At 49.7% G+C, this 21,069-nt stretch overlaps 1 protein-coding gene across 2 annotated transcripts in view; it reads left to right on the top strand.

Moving 5' to 3' along the window:
- Nucleotides 1-21,069, top strand: part of RASSF5 (Ras association domain family member 5) — a 79,371-nt gene that overhangs the window by 45,476 nt on the left and 12,826 nt on the right. The window contains exon 1 of one of the 2 annotated variants that reach the window (XM_050762043.1): nucleotides 1,849-2,372. The exons of the other annotated variant lie outside the window; for it this stretch is intronic. Within the exon in view, the coding sequence (XP_050618000.1) occupies nucleotides 2,253-2,372 (120 nt within the window). The 5' untranslated portion in view covers nucleotides 1,849-2,252. Of the gene's footprint in view, nucleotides 1-1,848; nucleotides 2,373-21,069 lie in introns of those variants that run through there. 2 annotated transcript variants of the gene reach the window in all.

Here is a 21,069-nt window from a genome sequence, read left to right as displayed (position 1 = left end):
CAGTTTCCCCGCATGAATCCAAGGACACGGTGTGGCCACAGATAATCTGGGGCCTGTTTTTTTTTCTTAAGTATTAGATTCCCACTGAGCAAGGATGTTCTTTTTATGAAGAAAAGCATGTTGCTTAGCTGGTTGGACAACGCAGGTGAGCTGTTATTGATGGCCCGAGGACCACAGGAAACCACCTCTCTGGGGAAAACCCCCCAAAACAGCCTCTAAAATACCCATTTGAAAAAAAGATTGCTCCAAAGCCAGAACCTACTTTCACCCCCATTAATGTGAGATCTTCCCTTGCAAACACCCAGTAGCTCACCCCAGCCCCTGGCGCTGACTGTCTCCTCTTATCTGCCTGCCAGAGGAGACAGCTACCGGTATTGACAGTTCTCCTGCACGGAGGGCGGCCAGCCGGCTGGGGTGCTGACTCTCAGCTCTCTTGTGTTTGTGCCTGCCAGGCACTCGCAGGCTTCTGGGAAGAAGACTGTGTGGGAGGATGAAGCCAAATTGGGCTGCAGTTTGAAACCTTCCTGAGCACTGACGGAGCTGGCTTAGGTGGGAGAGGGAGAGGCTTTCTCATGAAGGTAGCCAGAGCTTAAGATGGAGTTGGCAGCTTGGTGTCCAGGGGGCTGAGTCTAGTCCTCCACCCAGCTTATTTTCCCCAGGACGGGATTGTTTCAGAACTGTAGGGAAAGTTACACAGATTTGGAGAGAGACCTGATAACCCCTCTCAGCCACTGTCCAGGGCACTCTGGGGTCCATGAGCCATCAAACTCCATGAACATGGTAGCAAAGCCAGGTCTCTGGAGGCTGTTTCCCCACCGGGACTCCAGCTCCCAGTGTATTTAAAGATGGCAAAGTGCCCACCCAAATAGCCTCATCACTGCTGAGGGCCTGTACGTGACAGTGACTGGGGGCGTAGGCAGCCGCACACACCAGGTCTGAGTCCCAGCACACATGTTCTACCTGTGTGACTCCCAGCCTTAGTTTTCTCATCTGTACACAGTCTCTGTCTCAAGGCTGTTGGAAAGAGTCAATGATAGACTGCATGTAAACACCTGCACAGAGAGTTGTTCAAACAATGGTAGCTAGAACTACTATTGATCTATTGGGGGGTTATTGTCTTAACTGCTTTGAAGGATTCAGCCTTACGTGTTCCTTTGTCCGGTCAGATGGGGAAATAGAAATGAGCCCTCCTCAATGTTAGAAATGACAAGATCTGGCCAAGACCCCGCTTTCTCAGACTATCAGGAAGATGCACAGATAACCTGGATGGTGTCTGCAGGCTCCCGTGTATCCTGAGGCTTCCTGAGGGCTAAGTTCTATGGGTGGGAAGGCAGCTTGCTCTCTAGGTTGCCATAACTCTGCATCTGATTTGCATGTGTTTGTGGTGACCCTGCACTTTCTTCTGGCATTTCCAACTGAAAATATTGCTGTTTCCCCAGGCAGGGCAGATATTGATTTTCTTCTTCTCTAACCACTCCGATTGACTCGGCTCCCCGACCCAGCGAATGGGGGAGGGAGTGGGGGGGGGGTGAGGAAGTGGATGTGGGAGAAGGGAGGAGGGATGATGTTGCCCTTATAGCTGGCACCTTCTACTCCGTGGAACCTGAGTCACTGGGGCTGATGAGAATGGGCTCCTTCCAGAAGCAAGTGCATGATGAAGAAAGAACAGAGGGAATGTTCCCCCTCGGGTCCATCCTGGTCCCTTCCTTCTCCGCATCCCTTACATGACCTGCGGTTCCGAGTCCACTTGCCACCGGGGGCGGGTGGCACCCAGGCGGAGGGGAGGCGGGGGAGGGGCGCAGTGACAGCCCAGCCGGCTTTGAGGAACCTTGCAGAGGAAGTGGCTTCAGAACTGCTTTGCGCGAGGGGCAGGAAAGGCGCGGGAGGCGGGGGAGGTGCGGAGATGGCGCTCTGCACCGCGGCGGAGGGAGGGCGCTGGCGCCGGGGACACGAAACCGCAGATCCCGGACGAGTCAGGGAGTGAGGCGCGAGCCGGGCGCCCGGGGCTCTGCAGGCGCAGGCGGCGCGGGGACTGGAGCAGGTTACCCGGCCGCCCGAGCGCTCGCACCCCGCTGAAAGAAACACAGGCGGCCCGCCGGCTCTGCCTGGCCCGCTACCCGACCGGCTCGGGGCTCAGGGCTGGGGGCTCACGCCAAGCGGAGCCCGGGGAGCGGTGCTCACCTCCCTCCGCCGCATCCCGAGGCCGGCCCCCTTTGATGCACTGGCGGCCGCGTCCGGGGACTCTGGGCTAGATGACCGTGGACAGCAGCATGAGCAGTGGGTACTGCAGCCTGGACGAGGAACTGGAAGACTGCTTCTTCACTGCTAAGACCACCTTTTTCAGAAATGCGCAGAGCAAACATCTTTCAAAGGTAAACCTAATAATGGAATGCAGGAGCCTTTCGTTGGGGAAAATAACCTCTGTGGTCAATCTAGAAGGAAAACCTTGCTCCCAGCAAAGGGACAAAGCCACATGTCAGGAAAGTGGCCAGGCAGTTGCTCTGAGGGCTGAGCATCCTATCTGGAGCCCTTCAGGGACCCGCGCTATTCAGTTGGTCAGTCCTCCTCACAGCGGTTGCGTCTCCAGATCTCTTCAAAATGGCTCTCTAGAATGTGGGGACTGCGCCTGGCTGGTAGATTGGCTGCGGGTTCACCTGTGCCTGAGTGCAGGGTCTCATAACCGCACCCTCTCCCCAAATCCTAGCTTAGAAGTTCTAGATGGAAACTGAATGGCACCCAATCCTTCAGCAGGAGAAACATTCATCAGTTGATAAACATCATAAACACACATTCATCAGTTGAGACTTCCGTATTTGAAGTGGCCAGAAACCACCTTAAGTCGTAATCCAGCAACTTTGCAGAAGTCCAGGGTGTTTTTAGAAGCAAACTAAAACTTCTTGCCTAGGCTGCTGTCGTGCTACCACTTTAACTTCCTGGGTCGGTTTAGGTAACCTAAAGGGGTTTGCGTGTGTTTCCTGATGGCATGATTTGTGTTTCCTAAAGGTGTCTGCCTCTAGACACCCAGCAAGCCTGGGTGCCCTGGCCATTCTCCTAGTTGGCTGCAGGCCTCATGTCTGTCAGTATCTTGGTGGGAGTGGAGATAAAGCTGAGTTTGTTTATTTGTTTTGCTACTTAGATGAGAGGGCTCCAAGCCAGGTCCTTAGAGAGGTTACCTAGAAGGAGCTGTTTATAGACAGAAGTGAGCTGTTTTATTTCACAGGTGTGTGGCAGGCTCATCATTAATTCAGCAGTGCCACATCAATTCAAATTAACCAAAACCTTCCCCAGGCCTGACTCTGGGGCCTCCTTTGTTAAGAATTCATCTTGCCTGTAGGCCCTGCCTTTCCTGGGTTCTGAAGTCAGGCAAATGCACTGTACCTTCCCACTGTGAGAAGAGGCCCAAGAACCAAAGGAGAGATTGTGATTTTACGTTTGAAGGAGTCAACTAAAATAGGCCCCCGTAACTAGCACCTGTTTTCCGGGGCACCACTCATGAGGCTGGAGAGCAGGGGATGTTCCGGAGGGTGAGGGGCAAAGGGACAGGCGTCCCTTTCCCTGGCTGTAGCTGGGGCTCATGCAGAACACGGTGGCTGCAGAGGGGAGGTGTCCCACCCTCCCATGGGGTTCTTGCCGCATGGTATAAATCCCCCCATCCCCCCACAGATACTCCAGCTAGCTAGGTATTTAGACCAGTGGTTCTCAACCTTAGCTACACACTGGACTCACAGGAAGCTTTAGAAAATACTGGTCATACCTGGTTCCCATGCCAAGAGCGTCTGATTTAATTGGCCTGGGGTACAGCCTGGGCATCAGGATTTTGAAAAGCTCCCTAGGTAATTCTGACATATAGCTGAGGTTTTGAACTGTTTCTCTAGAGTGTTTTGTTGCTGCCTGGGAAGGAAATGGTTCCTGTTTTTAAACCAAAGTTTAGGTGCTGCGCCTGCCTCTCACTGCCAGCTAGGCTGCAAGCCCTCAGTTTCAGAGGGTGAGATTTTTGCATAATTAGGTGAGGAAGAGGCACTGCAAAGATGGGGTTTCTTTTACTTGGCAATGAAACAGATAGCTATTTCTGATATTTCTTGGGAGAAATCGAAATATCGTACAAGAAAATACGCTGGGATGGGGTTGGTGCTGGGGGATGACTTGCTGCATGGCCTGAACAGCCATCTCTCTCCCTTCTTCCCCCGAGTTCTCCTTCCTCGCCTGGCTCCAGAAAATATACCTTTGGTTTGGTCCCTGCAGAAACACTTCCTGTACTTTGTGTCTTGAATCCACCTCATATCTTGAGGCCTCTGTATATCTTCCTGTGTCATTTTGCTGGAGTCTGTAAGCCCTCAGAAGACAGGAATCCCTTCTAAGAAACTCCCTTTACTGAACCCCAGACAGGGTGATCGGGGATAAATGCTTCAGGGTGGTGGGCATGGCCCCTCTTATCCTTACAGGAAGCATCTTGACTGGATATTCAGGTCAGAGACAGTGTTCCTCAGCACCAGGCTGGCCTTCAGCACAGAACACTCCAGGTAGGGGCAGGGCTGGGTGAGCAAATGCAGGGGTGGACTGAGGAGAGTGAGGCTGACTGAGCTGGGGAAGCGTCCTCCAAAGGTTTCAGTCTTTCATTCTTCTAGGTGCCTTTTTACCTTCAATAACACTTTTCCACTCTCTTTTCTCCCTTGGATCACTTCTGGAAAGGGTTTTAAAGAGCTCTGCCATATTCCGACCCCGTTCTGACCCCTTACAGTGCTTTTTTTCTTACCCAAAGAGAGATCACATCTGAGCTCCTAAGATAATTTCTTTTTCCTGTCTCCAAGGAAAGGAGTTGATGTGTTTCCCGGTCATTGAGAGACTGAGGCCCTCATTTGGGAAGGGCTGAGCTTGCTTCTATAAATTGCCTTGTCAGAACAACCTGTGTGGCTGCTCAGTCTGTGCCTCGCTGGAACGGAGCTTCAGGGAAGCCTCGCTGCTGTGTGATGCCACCACCCGAGAGTCGTCACTAGTCAGTCCCAGGAGTTCCCGAGACTCCTCTTCAATGCCCTTAGGGAAGAGGTTGGAGGGGTAGGGAAGGTCTCCCCATTTCATAGGGAGGGGGTGCCTAAATGTCAGGAGACAGCAAGGGAGATGGTGGCACCAGGCCCTGGGCCCTAGCTTGGTCTCTCCTTTCAGAAAATGGCAGTTTCCTGGGGCCACATGCCTCCTTTCAGAGGGGCCGGGGACTTGGTTTTGAGTCACACCACAGTTTTAGGAGGCTGAGGCAGTACTCTCCTGGTACTTTCCCACTTGACCAGGCACAATTAGATCTGGTTTCTCTGAGTCATGCATGTCACAAATGGGGCCTGGGGGAGAGCCAGCCTATGGGCTCAGGCAGTGCAGACGTAGATGGTCTCAGTAAGACCGTCATAGTTACCTCAATCTAAGGTGTTGCCTAGATGGGTAGGGGGACTTATCAGGTCACAGGACAAGGTTTTGATGGACCCAAGGTTAGAACTTACCTCTTTTGTCTCCCAGCCCAGAGAATTTTCTTCCTTAGTCCCACGAAAGACAGGGTTTGGTGATTTGTAGGACTGGTGACTGTGAAGTCAGGCCAGGCCCTCTGTCCATCCCTGATATTTGTTCATTTTTTTCCTCTCAGGGATCTAACCCTGGAAGTGGGGCCAGCTTCCATTCCCATCAAGTTCCCAAATGCCTACAGGTGGTGGCCATTTAGGGTTTTGATATCTGAGCAGGAACACGAGTGTTCTGAGCTCTCTCTGCATGTTAAACAGGCTGTGGGACCCCAGGACTCTGGCATGGCCCAGAGCATTGGGGTGAGTGCTCTGAGGACAATACAGCTTGCTGCTTGCAGAATGTCAGAGCACGTCACTTTACAGATGGAGAAACTGAGGCCCAGAGAGGTGGAAGGATGTCACCAGGCCACACATCTGTTTGGGTAGAGCCAGGACTAACACCCCTCCAGGACTCCTTGTCAAGTGCTCTTCTTCTTGGTCTTTTCCTACTCAGCAGGTGACCCAGGATATAGGCCTTGTCCTCTCAGAACCTTCTACAAAATGGAACACTCAACTTCAGGCTGGGTCAGGTCTTGAAAGGTCCTTCCCATCCCTCCATTCCTTAAGGCACGCCAGCTAAGGGGACACTGACCCTACACTTGACACTAGCAAGTGGTCCCTGTAATCTTACAACTTTAGTGATTTAAAATTATTCTAGGTGTCTATCCTACAACTGAAATACGTTAATAGATAAACATCTATCTTCCCATTGGAGACTCCTCCTCATGTGTGTTTTTCTCTGTGGATACGAAGAACAGAACGTTGACTATATCTACAGTTAAATATATATTTTTTCTTTTCTTTTTTTTTTTTTTTTTTTTTTAAGATGGAGTTTTGCTCTTGTTGCCCAGGCTGGAGTGCAATGACGCAATCTCGGCTCACTGCAACCTCTGCCTCCCAGGTTCAAGCAATTCTCCTGCCTCAGCCTCCTGAGTAGCTGAGATTACAGGCGCCCATGACCACACCCAGCTAATTTTTGTGTTTTTTTAGTAGAGACAGGGTTTCACCACGTTGGCCAGGCTGGTCTTGAACTCCTGACCTCAGGTGATCCCCCTGCCTTGGCCTCCCAAAGTGCTGGGATTACAGGCGTGAGCCCCTGCACCTGGCCTATAGTTCAATATTATACTTAAGTACATAGAAAACACACTTCCACGCCTCCATCCACCTAGGCTTTCTTGGGTCTACAGTGACACCATTGATTTATTTTTCTTCAAGGAAGATGCAAGAGGAAGAGGGTCCTGGAGGTCAGATCCTACACTACTCCCTGTTCCCTGCCTGTAATTTTTCCACCTCCTCCTGCCTGGCCAGTCAGCTCCTCCCTGGACAGGGTCCTTGTGGTACTCTAGGGACACTAGCCAACCCCACAGCCCTGGGACAGTTGGGGAGGTCCCCATCTCTCTGCTAGCAGAAGGCACACTCAGACCTCAGGCATGGCACCTACCCCTCACCACCTTGGCGTGAGAGAAAAGAAAGAATACTAAAAATAAGTTAGCTCCAAATTTGAGCAATAAAAATTTATTCATCTTTATTCCAAGAATCTTTGGAACCATTGGCCCATTTGACTGTTTTTTGTGTGCTAGCTCAAAGGCTTACATGGCTCAAGACTAGTCCCAAAAGAGATTTCAGACTGGCACAGCCTCCAGGTAGCCTCATTTAGAGATACCGCCCAAACTCCACACTGGTGGGATTCACTGCCCGCTGCCTCCTCTGGCCCTTCCCAGCATCGTCAGCCCTATAAGATCAGAACTGGCATCTCCTTCAGGTCCAACACCACCAAGTACTTGGTTACAAAAGCCAGTATTGGCCGGGCGTGTTGGCTCACGCCTGTAATCCCAGCACTTTGGGAAGTCAAGGCGGGCGGATTACAAGGTCAGGAGATCAAGACCATCCTGGCTAACATGGTGAAACCCCGTCTCTACTAAAAAATAGCAAAAATAAGCCGGGCGTGGTGGCGGGTGCCTATAGTCCCAGCTACTCAGGAGGGTGAGGCAGGAGAATGGCATGAACCCGGGAGGTGGAGCTTGCAGTGAGCCGAGATCATGCCACTGCACTCCAGCCTGGGGGACAGAATGAGATTCTGTCTCAAAAAAAAAAAAAAAAAAAAAAAAGCCAGTATTGACCAAATACTGCTTGGGTTGATGCATCTTCTCTCTTGCATCTTGTACAATTGGGTTGGACTAACTTGAAACAACCCCTGCTTTTCAGTCATTGAATATAATCAGAGGTTTATTTCTTCCTTTACTTAAAGTTAGATTGGCAGGTGGGGATCAGGATAACACATGGGAAGCTTGTGGGCCAGACCCACAAATGGCGGTTGTTTCTTGCACCCACAGGCCATTGGCTGGAACTCAGTCACGTGGCCACACCTATCCACAGGGGAGGTTGGGAAGTGAAGTACAGCTGTGAGCCCTGGCAGAAAAGGAAGCAGGTTGTGGTGAGCATTTAGCTGTCTCTGCCATGCATGCCTCCTGCCACCGTTTCTGTTCCAGGCACCTGGGAAGCTCTGCTCATACCTGCTTAGTAAAGGACATGACCTCTGTTTCTCTGACCTTGTACCTCTCTCTCATCTGTCACTGAGGATATTCTGTTCTTGAGATTGGGTCCTGTCTCCCCCATCTAAACTAGAAACCCTTTGAGGATGGGTGCTTTTCCTCACTCAGCACTTTTCTGGTTTCTCTGTAGCATCTGAAACCTTCAGTGTTGCGCCAAGTTGGCCTCAACCACCTGCACCACAATTACTCTTTGAGAATGGAGTTTCAGGGGCCCTACTCCAGAGCTACTGGCTCCTGAATCTTTGGAGATGGGACCCTGGACTCTGCTTTTCTAACACTTTTCCCAGGTGATTCTCATATATACTGCAATCTAGGAACCACCTGTTTAGGAAATAGTTGGTAATTGACTGCTTACCCCAACTGGAATGCAAGATGAGAACGTGTCACAGATTCCTAACAGGTTCCTAGGCTGGAAACTGAAGTCTAGAGAGGGAAGAGGATTTGCCCCTAGTCACACAGCTCAGTAGAGACAGATCCAAGGAGTCAGGCCTCCTGGGTCCTGCTCAGAGCTTTCTCTGCTAGTCTCATCACATGCTGAACTCTTATTTCAAGGCTGTTTGGGTGACAGCCCTTTGAGATCTTGATGGCACATGATGTAAGGGAAGACACACAGCACTAACTATAAATGAAGTCCTGCCTTCCCATCCAGCTCCAGCCACTAAGAGGTTATGGCGAAGTCACTTCAATCATCAGACTCAGGTACTTCATCCTACCCTTCTCAGCAAGCACCCTTGTCATGTGGGTGTCCTTATCTTCCCTGATAACTGAGAGTCCCTTGCCTCTTTGCATGGGAACAGACCCTTTTTACTAGTTTCTCATGGGCCTGGTAGAGATTCTAGATATTGGTTCCCAAGTTCTCTAAACCATAAGGACTTCCCCTAGGGAGGAGTCAGAGAGAAGACCCCCTCCAGGACCACCTGAAACTCACCCAAGACATCCTCGTTCACACGCCGCTTAGTCCAGGCCATCCCTCACTCTCTGTTCTGGTTCCTCCCCTCCTGCCCTCCTTCCTCCCCTCCTGCCCTCCTTCTGTCTTCACAAGTTTAGACGTTTATCCAGAATCAGCTTTTCCCTATAAAGCAATTTCAGTTACAGTTTAGGGCACAAAATATCCACCCACCCAAGCAGTTTAGGGAGAAGAGAAGAAAGATTTTATGCCAGTATCAAACCCTGAATCCCAGGTCTTATTGCACATTGTCAGATCCGGCTCTGGATCCAACTCCTAGCCTAGGAGCTTGAAGGGGTCCTAGCTTGGGGACCTGGATTCTCTTCTCTTCTGCTCTTAACTTGCCAGGTAACCCACACCTATGTACCTTCTGGCTTTGGGAGCTGCCTGGGGGGGGGAACCCAGACCTGTCCTGCAGGTCCTTGGTTTCTTCTTCTTCATGGTTCAGTCTACCTCAAAGAGTATGGGGTGGGGATCCAGACCTAGCCTGGCATATTCTTCAGAGACAAGAGGATGAGATGAAGTGCCACAAATCCAGAGCACTTGATTTCAGGGCCAGGAGGGAGAAAAGAGCTGCAGTGACAGACGGCTTCAGGCTTGAATCGCTGAGTCTGTGGCTTCTGTTCACAGAAGGCTTCTGTCCTGGGGGCTCATCTCCTCTCTTTTCCAACAGCAGCCCAGCTTTAGCTGGTCACCTCTAGCCTACATCCCTCACCCTACCTCTCTTCCTAGCTCTAGAATGGCATTTTCTACAGCTTCCTGGAGGTCTCTGATACCTAAAATTTATTGTGTTCAGAACCAACTCATAAATCAGAGATAACTGATTTATTTCTCTGTCTCTGCCCCACCCTCCTAGTCCCCCACCTTCAATACCTCAGGAGCCTTCACTTCTTCTATTCACCCCATCTGTCCCCACAGTGCTGCAGGGGTCAGACCTCCCCTCTCCCTCCCCACCCCACCCTGTGTTGGGTGCTCGTGGCCTCTCACTGAGATGCTCCAGTAAGTCAGTTACTCTGCAGTTTCAATCCTTTGTTTTCTCCTCTGTGTATCCTGCCTACAACTGCCAGGGGCTTATTTTTCCCATATCCCAAAGTCTTCCCAGGCTCCCTTTGCTTCCAGAGTGAAGCCCATACTTGGCTCTTCCTCTTTAATACAGCATCCAAACTCTGCAGCACACGGCCTCAGTCAGAATGATGTGTTTTTTTAACTTTCCTATAGCACTGAGCACCACAGGTGGGGGACATAAAGATGGATGAGATGGGGTCTCTGCACTTGAAGGCCTTAGGGCCCCCAGCCGTGTTGTGTAACAGACCCGAGCTACTCCATTTCCCCATCCATGAAGTGTTTGGATGGGGGCCCTGACCACGGAGATATCCTAGTGGAAGATGCTCTCAGCATCTGCCTTGCAGCCACATGGCTTTTATCATGACATAGCGGCAGCTCCTGAGGCAGGGAGGATGGAGGGGCTGACTCCTAGAATCAAAGGGTTTGAACAGGAATTGCCCACGAGGGGCTAGGGACAGGCTGCCAGCAGACACAGTGACAGAGCTGCACCACCACTGAGGAGGATGGAGGGGATTCACCTTACCTCTGAAAAGCAGAATCTCCCGGAGCTGGAGGAGATGGTTAGGGGTTATCACAGCTATTCCTCTGTCCCCATGCAGGACTGCACGTAACCCATGACAGGCAGGGGAAGGAAGGTGTGTTCATTACCACCATCCTAAGTTAGTTTACCATCCTAGGCTAAGTTAGTTTACCATCCTAGGCTAAGTTAGTTTACCATCCTAGGCTAAGTTAGTTTACTATCCTAGGCTAAGTTAGTTTACTATCCTAGGCAAGAAAAGCAGGGAGGGAGGCAGCAGAGTGTTCATGCCTGACAGATGTCGCTGGCAGAAATTCTGCTGCCATCAAGCCAAAGGGTTGACACATTCTATGAGGTAACATGTGAAAGGGGGTAAGCCAGGGGCAAGGTTGCCAGCCCCCACACTTGTCCAGCTCCAAAGCACATGCTCGTCCCACCACACACACAGCTGAGGGAGAGTCCAGCTTTGAAAGGCTCCAAATAAGCTCCAGTCACCCCTCTCAAGCTCTGATGTCCTGCCATAGGAAGCTGTTTTTCTCATTCAGTCAATTTCCTGAATGCTGAAATTCAGGCCATTTTTTTTCCTGTTCTAGTCTTGGGAAATCTGGATTACTGTACTTTATTATCATGATCATCTCATCAGCCTCCAATTCATGAACCCCTCATTATCCTCCTCATCTCTAGGCTCTCCCCGATGTGGTGAGTGGTGGTCAACTGTTCCCCCGACTTTGCTGTGGATGACATGCAGGAACTTGGTCTGCAGGGCGCTCGCTTTGCATGGGGAGCAAGAGGCAGGTCTTCTCGCCCCAGAACTGAAGTTCCACCTGTCTCCTCCATTGGCCGGAGCACAGTGAAGAGGCACTTGGCACCTATAATGCCAATGCTCACACTTGGCTGGGAAGGCGTGGGTTCAGGAGGAGAATGTGGCAGCTGGTGAATCCGGGGTGTTAGAGAGCATTTCCAGTTGTAACTTGGATGCCCCCTTCTCTGTGCTCCCCAAACACCTGGCCTCTCTTTCTCTCCTATCTCTCCTTTCAATAGGCTATAATTTTCTGGACCAGGGACCACAGCTTGTTCATCACTGTGTCCCCTGGCACATGGTAGGTGCTTAATGTGGGTTTGACAGAGGAGAAGTGGGTTTGGAGCTTCTTTCCCAGGGAACATGAGCAAGTACTTTAGGGCAAGGTTTGTGAAAGTTGATCTCAGGACTATTTTAAAGGGAAGCTTGCTAAAATTCTGGATGTGGAATAAATGGATTTTTCCAGATACCAAGAAATGAAAAATCCCACTGAGTGAGCAGAAAATGCAAGAACAACTTTTCATACCTAGAGCAGCCCCCTCCACCCCAGCTGTGATTGTTCAGCTGTTTGCCCTGGAGGATGGGGGTAGGCAGGGTGGGTCACTAAGCAACCAAGCCCTGGCACCTGTTGGCAGGAGAGTCGGCGTGGGTCTTCCTCAAGTGGGGCCTCCGAGGGGGTTGGGCAGAGGGGCCTATGGGAGGAGGTAGGGGAGCCTGCTCTGACACATTCCCTCTGCCTATCTTTCAGCCTTGGGGAATGGCAGGTTGGGGAGGAAGAAACCAGGAAATCTTTTGTTTATTTTACTCTCCCAATTTAATATTGAGTGGGTGAAAGATCCTGGTTTGGCAGTGCCGTTGGTCTGGGCACCCACAGTCAGTGGATGGAGTGGGCAGGAGCAGGCTGTGCTGGGGCCCTGTACCTCAAGGGAGCCTGTCCCTGGGCCTGAGAACCCAGGCCCAGCCTTCGCTCTGTGTGACCTCGGGGAACCACCACTCTAGGCTTCACTTTCTCCGTCTGTAAGACGGGAAGACCTGCCCTGCCAGCGGAAAGTAAGTGATAAACATCTGATTGTGAGAACTCATGGCGAACTCTGGGGTTGGGGATAATAAAGGCCATTTTGAGAAACACAGTTGCCGGAGGTAGGGCTCATGACTAGGGTGGGTGGAAGTGTAAGGCTGTGTTCACAGACAAGGGCGGGAGCAAGGGGCTGCTGGGAAATGGCTGGAATGTGCAATAGTAATGACTGGTGACTGGGCCTTGATATGTGTCGGGTACTGTCCTAGGTGCTTTACAGGTAAACACTCAATTTAATCCTCACAACTACTATACTAGGTAGGTACATTACTGTTGCCACTTAAGAGGAAACTGAAGCACGGGAAGGGGTCAAATAATGTGCCCAGGGTCACATAATAGTAAGTGGCAGATCCAGAAGTTGGACCCAAATAGTCTAATGCCAGAGCTCCTAACCACTAAGCTGTAGCTCTTTCCAGAATCTTCCAAGTAGTTGAAGCCCAGCGGCAAGGCCAAAGCATGCCCACAAATGCAGCCTCATGACAGCAGTACCATCTTGGAGTCACCGAAGATAGGACCCTTTGCCAGGCCATTTAGGGGACAGAGGAGATCAAATGTCCCTGCCCCTGGGCCTTTGTGGCACAGTGAGGGGATACAAACATTAAAAGACTTGGAGCTAGTTAATAACTATGTGGACACATTTTAGTATCACATATTAATCCCTGAGCACCTGGGTGTCGAGACTGCCAGCCTGGGGTGGGGTTAACAGGGCAGGCAGCATGTGAGGACTCGTGTGGGCTGGTGAAGAGGCGCCCAGCCCTCAAAGCTGCAGGCGGAGGGAAGCCAGGAAGGGCTGCACTTCCCCAGTGGGCAGCGCAGGCTGGTGTCCTGGCTGCTGGCGCAAGTCTCAAGCTGCCCCTCCCCGCCTAGCAAGCATGGGCAGTGTGGGTATGCAGGGTGCTGGGTACTGACTCACCTCCGGAGACCACTCGGCTCCCACACACCACCTCTGAATGATCTGAATCATTTATGGGGCTGAATGCCCTGTCCTCCAGGGGGCTCCAGCTGGAGCTGGAACCGGCACATGGAGGTGGAGAAAGCTCCCATAGTCACCCGGACCGTGTGCAGCCTGCAGGCAGAACCTATAAACTGGACTCCTAAAGCCACTCCTCTCAAGGACTAGAGATTCTACTGAGTTTCACTCTGTGGTTCTCAGAGCATCTGGAACTCTACATAAAGCTGAGGAACCCTTTGTTTAAAGCATTACTGTGCAGGGAAGTCCACTATGTGAGGGCAAGGATGCGATCTGGAGGTGGAGATGGATAGCTCCGACAGTGAGTCAGTATGTAGCTCCTAGCTCTGGAGCACCAAGAGTGTGCCACATCCATCTCTCTAGACGAATATGAGGCTGGAAAGCCAGATTTTGACCTCACCTTAACCTTGCCATGACAGGGTAGTGGGAGAACATCTGGAGAAGGCTGGGAAGTCCCCACTACCTGAACCTCCTGTAGGGGCCAAGGCAGAGCTTCCCCTTGGCCCTCTGAAGGTTTGCTGAAAATCACTGGCATGAGGCAAATTGATGAGCAAGCAAAAAGGCACACAAATTTATTTAATGTGTATTTGCGGGAGCCTTCCGAGACGGGCGGATCACGAGGTCAGGAGATCGAGACCATCCTGGCTAACCTGGTGAAACCCCGTCTCTACTAAAAAATACAAAAAACTAGCCGGGCGAGGTGGCGGGCGCCTGTAGTCCCGGCTACTCGGGAGGCTGAGGCAGGAGAATGGCGTGAACCCGGGAGGCGGAGCTTGCAGTGAGCTGAGATCCGGCCACTGCACTCCAGCCTGGGCGACAGAGCGAGACTCTGTCTCAAAAAAAAAAAAAAAAAAAAAAGAATGAAGACCCAACCCCCAGTGGGGTACAGAAGCTCACACACATCCTGAGGTTTCAGAAAGACTGTGGGCTCAGAGCATGGCCCCAAATAGGTTATGCTTGGTAATCAGGTTTTAGTGGCAACACAGGTTTTGGGAGGGGAAGAAGAGAAGGCTTGGCTAGCCAAGGTGGTCTTGTTATGTAGATGAAACCTCACAGGTAGCAACCCTCAGAGAGAAGACATGGTAAATGTTTCTTTCAGATCTTTAAAGATGTCAGACTCCATTAATCTCTCCTAGATCTGGACAAGGGAAGAAGGTTTGGCTGCATTAAAGGAGATTCTCTACAGATGCAAATATCCCCCACAAAAGATAGCTTTGCAGGGCCACCTCAGTCTGCCGGCCCTGTGGGTACACCCAGAGGTGTAATTGCTGGCTCACATGGTAATTCTGTTTAATTTTTGAGGATCACCGTACCATTTTCCACAGTGACTGCATTATTTTACAATCCCACCAGCAATCTCAAATTATGTCAAAGTAATATATTTTAGGGTCACATATTTTTATCTTTTTCACTCCTCATGACTCAGTTTGCTCTAGAATATGGGTAGGTGGACCAGTTCATCTTGAGGCCCCTTCCTGATCTCTGAGCACAGGCTTCTGTGCCCTTGACCTTTCTGGGCCGTCTCCTGAGAGGTTTTGAGCAGGCATGCCCGCTACGCCTGCAGCAGCTCCTTTGAGCTGGGCTGGGGTGTCCAGGTCATTTTTCATGTTCATTCTGCACCCCAGGAGAGTGGCCTAGTCCTAGGAAAAGAGGCTGGTCTTGGAGGGCTTATTTCACTTAGCTTAATGTTTTCAAGGTTCATCCATGTGATAGCATGTGTCAGAACTTCCTTCCCTTTCAAGGCTGAATGAGATTCCATTGTACGGATACAACACATTTTTTGTTTATTCATCCATCAGTGGATACTTGGGTTTCATCATCAGTGGATACTTGGGATGCTTCCACCTTTTTGGCTATTGTGAATCATGCTGCTGCGAACCTGGGTGTTCAAATACTGGTTTTCTGATATTTGAGTCCTTGCTCTCACATCTTCTCGGTGTACACCCAGAGGTGTAATTGCTGGCTCACATGGTAATTCTGTTTAATTTTTGAGGATCACCGTACCATTTTCCACAGTGACTGCATTATTTTACAATCCCACCAGCAATGCACAGGGCTGCAGTTTCCCCACATCCATGCCAATGCTTGTTATTTTGTTGTTTATTGTTTTTATTAACAAGCATCCTGATATGTATGAAATGGTATCACACTGTGGTTTTGGTTTGCGTTTCCCTAATGATTAGTGATATTGAACATTTTTTTCATGTGCTTGTGGATCATGTATAGATCTTCTTTGGAGAAATGTCTGTTCACGTCCATTGTCTATTTTTTAATGAGGTTTTTTGTTGTTGTTGTTGTTGTATTGTGGTAGTTATTTATATATTCTGCATATCAATCCCTTATGACATATATCATTTGCAAAGGAATACTCTCTAACTTGGCCTGAAAGAACTGAGACAGCTTAGGAGAGAGTTGGCCTGGGATGGGGTATTGGGACCCACTCACTGACCTACCCACCGTCCATCCTTAATTCACTCTGCAGTACTCTGGTTCAGGGTGGTCTGGGAATACAAAGATGGAAAAGGTACAGTCACTGACTGTGGTGTGCTCATAGTCTAATGAGGGACACAGGCTTGTACCACTAACACTAACGTACAGTGTCCAAGCAATGCTGGAATAATTGGGCATATGCTGATGTTGTTGGAAAATCCACTAATTCTAGATAACAGTGGGTATCCCAAAAGACACTGTCAGTTCCAGGAGCAGGAGGCCAGTTCTGTCAGATGTAGAGAAGGACTTCTCAGGCTGAATGGTTAGATGAAGGGCTCAGGGAGATTGAAAGGAGGCTGACCTAGGTGAGGCTGGGCAAGTGGACAGGGACCTAGCCGGAAATCCAAGGAGGAAAACACCCAAAGAAAGACTTTCTAGAAACTCTTGAGGGCATAGGAAGATGTCCCAAGGGAAAATTCCTGTGGCCATCTCAGAAGATTGAGTGTTGCCCTATTCTGTCTGGTTCAAACTTTCCTAGACATCTGAGCTGAAAAGGGGGCTTCATGAAGATCTGGAGCAGGGGAGAACAGAAATGGAAAGGATTTGGGTCATCTATTCCCAGAGGCAGAGGGCAGAATTCTCATCTGGTGTTCAATAGTCGCAGAAGTAAATGGGTCCATGGACCAGAAATACTATAAGACCTTTATAAAATTCTGGAACCTTTCAATTACGTTTATTTTGGGGTTTGGGGTGCATGCGTGTTACTGCTTCTTTGTATTTTCTCCAATACATGAAGCAAACGTTTAATGAACCCCTATTGTGTGCCTGACACTGTTCTGGGAGCCGCCTCCGTGAACAAGCCAAAGACCCTGCCTTGAGGGAGCTTCTTCCGAGACAGCCCACACAGTTGTGTCCTAGGCCACAGCCTGGCCTTGGAGTGGCTGTGGATATCAGAAAAACCTCCAGAATCGAGTACATGGGCACAACGTTACAGAGCACAGAAGAGCACATGGTGCCCCTGGGATGCAGCAGGGAGGAAGGGAGTCTGTCTAGACCTGGGGCTAGGGTAACCAAATGCACTAGTTGCCCAGGACTGTCCTGGTTTTAGCATTGAGAGCCCTGCATCCCAAGAAAACTCTCAGCCCCAACACACTGGGACAGTCGCCCTACCTGGGACTGAACAGCTGGAAAACATGGTCAACTTCTCCATGAGGCACAGCAGGCAGAGTGCCAGAGGTGCACTTGACTTTAGAGGTGCACAAAAATGTTTTAATTTCTTTAAAATCGTGAGAAAAAAATGAACATTTAGGTTGAGGAAAGTTTTAATATAGGATATTGATGTATTTGTCTTTATACCAATGCAATCATAGATTAAAATTTTCAGTGGTTTTTTTTTTTTTTTTTTTTTTAATGGAGGAAGGGGCCCTTGGCCCCAAAGACAAAAGTTCTTAGGACCCATGAAAGTCATAATGTGGCTTTGGCTGAAGGGTCTGTCAGGGATCAAGGTCCCATATTGGGTCCCCACTGACCAAGCTTCGGTCAAATGACTACTGAAGATGATAATGGACAAATTTGGACAAATGACTACTGAAGATGATGATGATAATGATGATGATGATGGTGATGATGATGATTTGGATGATGACATGCTACCTAACATTTATGGAGTGCTTACTGTGTCCTTACATTGTGCTAAGCACATTCAGGCCTGAGATCTCATTTCATCTTCACAACAAATGTATAAACTGCATTTCACAAAGAAATCAGGCTAGGTGTGGTGGCTCATGCCTGTAATCCCAGCACTTTTGGAAGCCAAGGTGGGAGGATTGCTTGATTTTTACCTTCACATCAATCCTGTGAGGCAATAAAGGATTTTTATCCCAAATTTATAGATGAAGAAACTGAGGCATAGAGATTTTCTGACTTTCTCAAGATCACATAGCTAGTAATAGGAGTCAGAAGCCAAACACACTCTCGTGTTCATCCTGCAGGTATTTACTGAACCTCTGCTATATGTCAAGCTAGCACTGGGATCTGGGACGCCATAGAGAGCAAGACAGGCATGGGTGTTTCTCTCACAGAACTCAGTCTAAATGGAAATCCAAGGCTCACTGCACTGTAATTCCTAGGAGAAATTAAGACCTCAAGAACCATTGAAGGTTCTTGAGCAAGTATTTCCTATTTGCCTCATGCTCAGAGCCACCAGGCATAGAGAAGAAGTAGCAGTGGATGTAAGTCATCAAAGAGCTTTAGTCTAGTTGGGAAGAAGACCCGAGATGGATGGTCTACTTGGAGGTTAATATGAGTAGCCAAGCACAGTGGCTCACGCCTGTAATTCCAGCACTTTGGGAGGTCAAAGCAGGAGGATCACTTGAGGCCAGGAGTTTGAGACCAGCCTGGGCAATATAGTGAGAGCCCCATCTCTTAAAAAAACAAAATAGAAATCTGAGTCTTAGTGAGGTGGACTTGATCAAGTTTACAGAAGACCAAGGGCATGGCCAGCACAGGCCACTTGTGGCCCAGCATGCAAGGCAGCACAGCCTAATGGTGAAGAGTAACAGCATCTTTCTTGTTATTTAAGGGATTCAATGAGATCAGGACCTTGAACCCTTCAGGGCAGTGCCTGGCTACTGGCGATTTTTAACATTATAATGAGGCCCTGCTGGGCTTGAACCTAGGTCCCTATAAGGGAGCTACTGTTCCCTGGTGTGACCCACTCTAGCTGAGCTGCTGACCCACTCTAGCTGAGCTGTGCAGAGACTGAGATGGTCACCTCAAAGAGCAGGGGACCCTGTGCCCAGGCTCTGGGGCATGCTGGCAATGGGGGGAGTCTGCTGGAGTGGCCTGATCTGGGCTGCCTGAGGCTTTTTGTCCCAGATCGCACTGTACTTGCTCTGGTGTGCCACAGCGCATGCACCTCTGTCTTCCCTTCTCAGGTCACCTGCAGACCCCCAAGGACAGGGTCAAACCCCATCTGCATCATCTCCCAAGGTGCCTTTCACAATCCTCACCCATAGGCAGTTCATTCAGTTACTACTGGCAGACTGTTGACATTGACCATCTGCTCTACGTTTTTGTCTTTGGGGACATGAGTCTCTTTCCATTCTCAACCTCCACTCCCCACCTCTTTTTTCCCTCTGCTCTGTTAATACATCCTACCAGAGCTGCTCAAATTCCACATGCTCTGCTGCAAATAACCTATTAGAGAACACAGTTAAGGAGTTCCCAACCCTTTTATTTTTGGGACAATGGACAGTGCCATAGAGGGACCTGTGGAAATCAACCCCTTCACTGCCGTGGGTGGGTCCGTGGAGTCCATTTCAGAACACAGGCCTTTGAAGACCTGGGAGGGAGCCGTGCAGCGAGGCCCCATAGGGATTCCTCTTTCTCATTTGGTTGAGACCATCACAGAGGGACCAACAACTTTTTTTTTTTTTGAGACAGAGTCTTGCTCTGTCACCCAGGCTGGAGTGCAATGGCACGATCTTGGCTCACTGCAACCTCTGCCTCCCAGGTTTGAGTGATTCTCCTGCCTCAGCCTCCCGAGTAGCTGGGATTATAGGCGCATGCCACCATGCCCTGCTTGCTTATTTATTTATTTATTTATTTATTTATTTATTTATTAGAAGAGGCAGGGTTTCATTATGTTGCCCAGACTGGTCTTGAACTCCTGACCTCACCTTTGAATGTGGTTTGGACATTGAGCAGGGTATTCCAAATCCAGCCCAGATAGATGGGTGTCTGCCCCTTGCCTGCAGAGGTTCCCATCTAGGGCAGGCCCGACAGAAGCACCGGGTGTTTGGGGTCTGGAAGGCAGCTGAAGACAGACATTTTCCTGTAGGAGGGGCCTAAGGCTTTCCTCCCTGACTTAAGCCTGGAGATGGCTTCCTTCCAAGGGCAAAAGAATTGCTGCTAACAGATTTGCTAAGAGCTGAGAAAGAGGAAATGTGGCAAAGGCTCATGGTGAATGGCTTCCGGGGTATTTTTTGTTTTGTTTTCTTGAGTTGTGTGTTAAGAATGCGTAGACTGGCTTGGGCTTGGCTAAGATAGAGTCTTGCTGACAACAGAGAAAAGTGGTGAGCAGTGAAAAAGTAAAGTCATGATGGTTAGAAATGTTCTTCGTGCTCCTTTAGATTGGTTATTCCTGCTGCCATTCAGCCATGCTAACTAGCCTCCAAGAGGCCCCCATCTCCACACCCAATTCTCTGAAATAGAAGAGGAAGCAATGATGAAAAAAAAACACACCCTATCTTATGTGTAAAATCTTAGTCCTGCGAAGGGGCCCTTAGAGCTTCTCCAGTATCACTTCATGATTTCACAGATAAGAAAACTGGGGCCCTGAGAGGGGAAGTAACTCCCCAGAGGTCACAGGTCATTTGATGGTCTTGCATTTGTTCTCATCAGCCAGCTGCCAAGGGCTGAGCCATAGGGCTAAAGCCAAAGTCCAAAGCCTCATGTGTGTTCTTGGCATCAGACCCTCAGGGTGCAGCTGAGTGTGAGGTGCTTCTGGACCTAAGGGTCTGGGGTGGGCTCTGGCCTGAGACTCCCCAGGCTGTCTTGCCCTCCCCTGCCACCCAATCAACAGGTATTTATCTGACACCTACTTAAAGTTCGGCCCAGGTTTCAGCCAAGCGGGGTGCCAAAAAGCTTAGGCACCAAACTAATATCTGTCTCCCTCCAGAGAGCATCTCAATGGGGAGATGGGATTAACATGTGAAACAATCATTAAACAATAATTTTATTTATTAAACAATAAAAGACAGCATATAATTAGATGCCAACTGTAGCCATACAGGCTCTGAAATCACCTCTATAGGCTTTTGCAGTATGGATTTAACATTAGCCAGCAGCTGCAGAGATCTGTGACGATGGTAATTTGTACTTTTGCTGCAATGGGAATCTGAGGCTTTGAGGCCATGGGGCTGGTGTTTGGGAGTGAGTCACAGAACCAGGGAGTGAGCCTAGCCGTCTACCTGCATTCCTACCCCAGCCAGCTTTGTTGCCTCCTCATGGCAGAATGGAGGAAAGTAAGCAAAATCCACGGAAGTGCCCAAGCCTTTGTCTACTTGTGAAAAGTGTCCATGAAATGAGAGTGAAGTTACAAAGGCCCATTAACTGGTGGTGTGAGGAAATACACAGGAAACATAGGAAGTATGATTCAGGAGAAAGAAAGAG

Source organism: Macaca thibetana, chromosome 1 (assembly GCF_024542745.1).
Source record: "Macaca thibetana thibetana isolate TM-01 chromosome 1, ASM2454274v1, whole genome shotgun sequence".
Classification (NCBI taxonomy): Eukaryota; Metazoa; Chordata; class Mammalia; order Primates; family Cercopithecidae; genus Macaca; species Macaca thibetana.
Note: the sequence above shows the minus strand (reverse complement) of the source record. Positions and strands in the feature narration are given on the sequence as shown.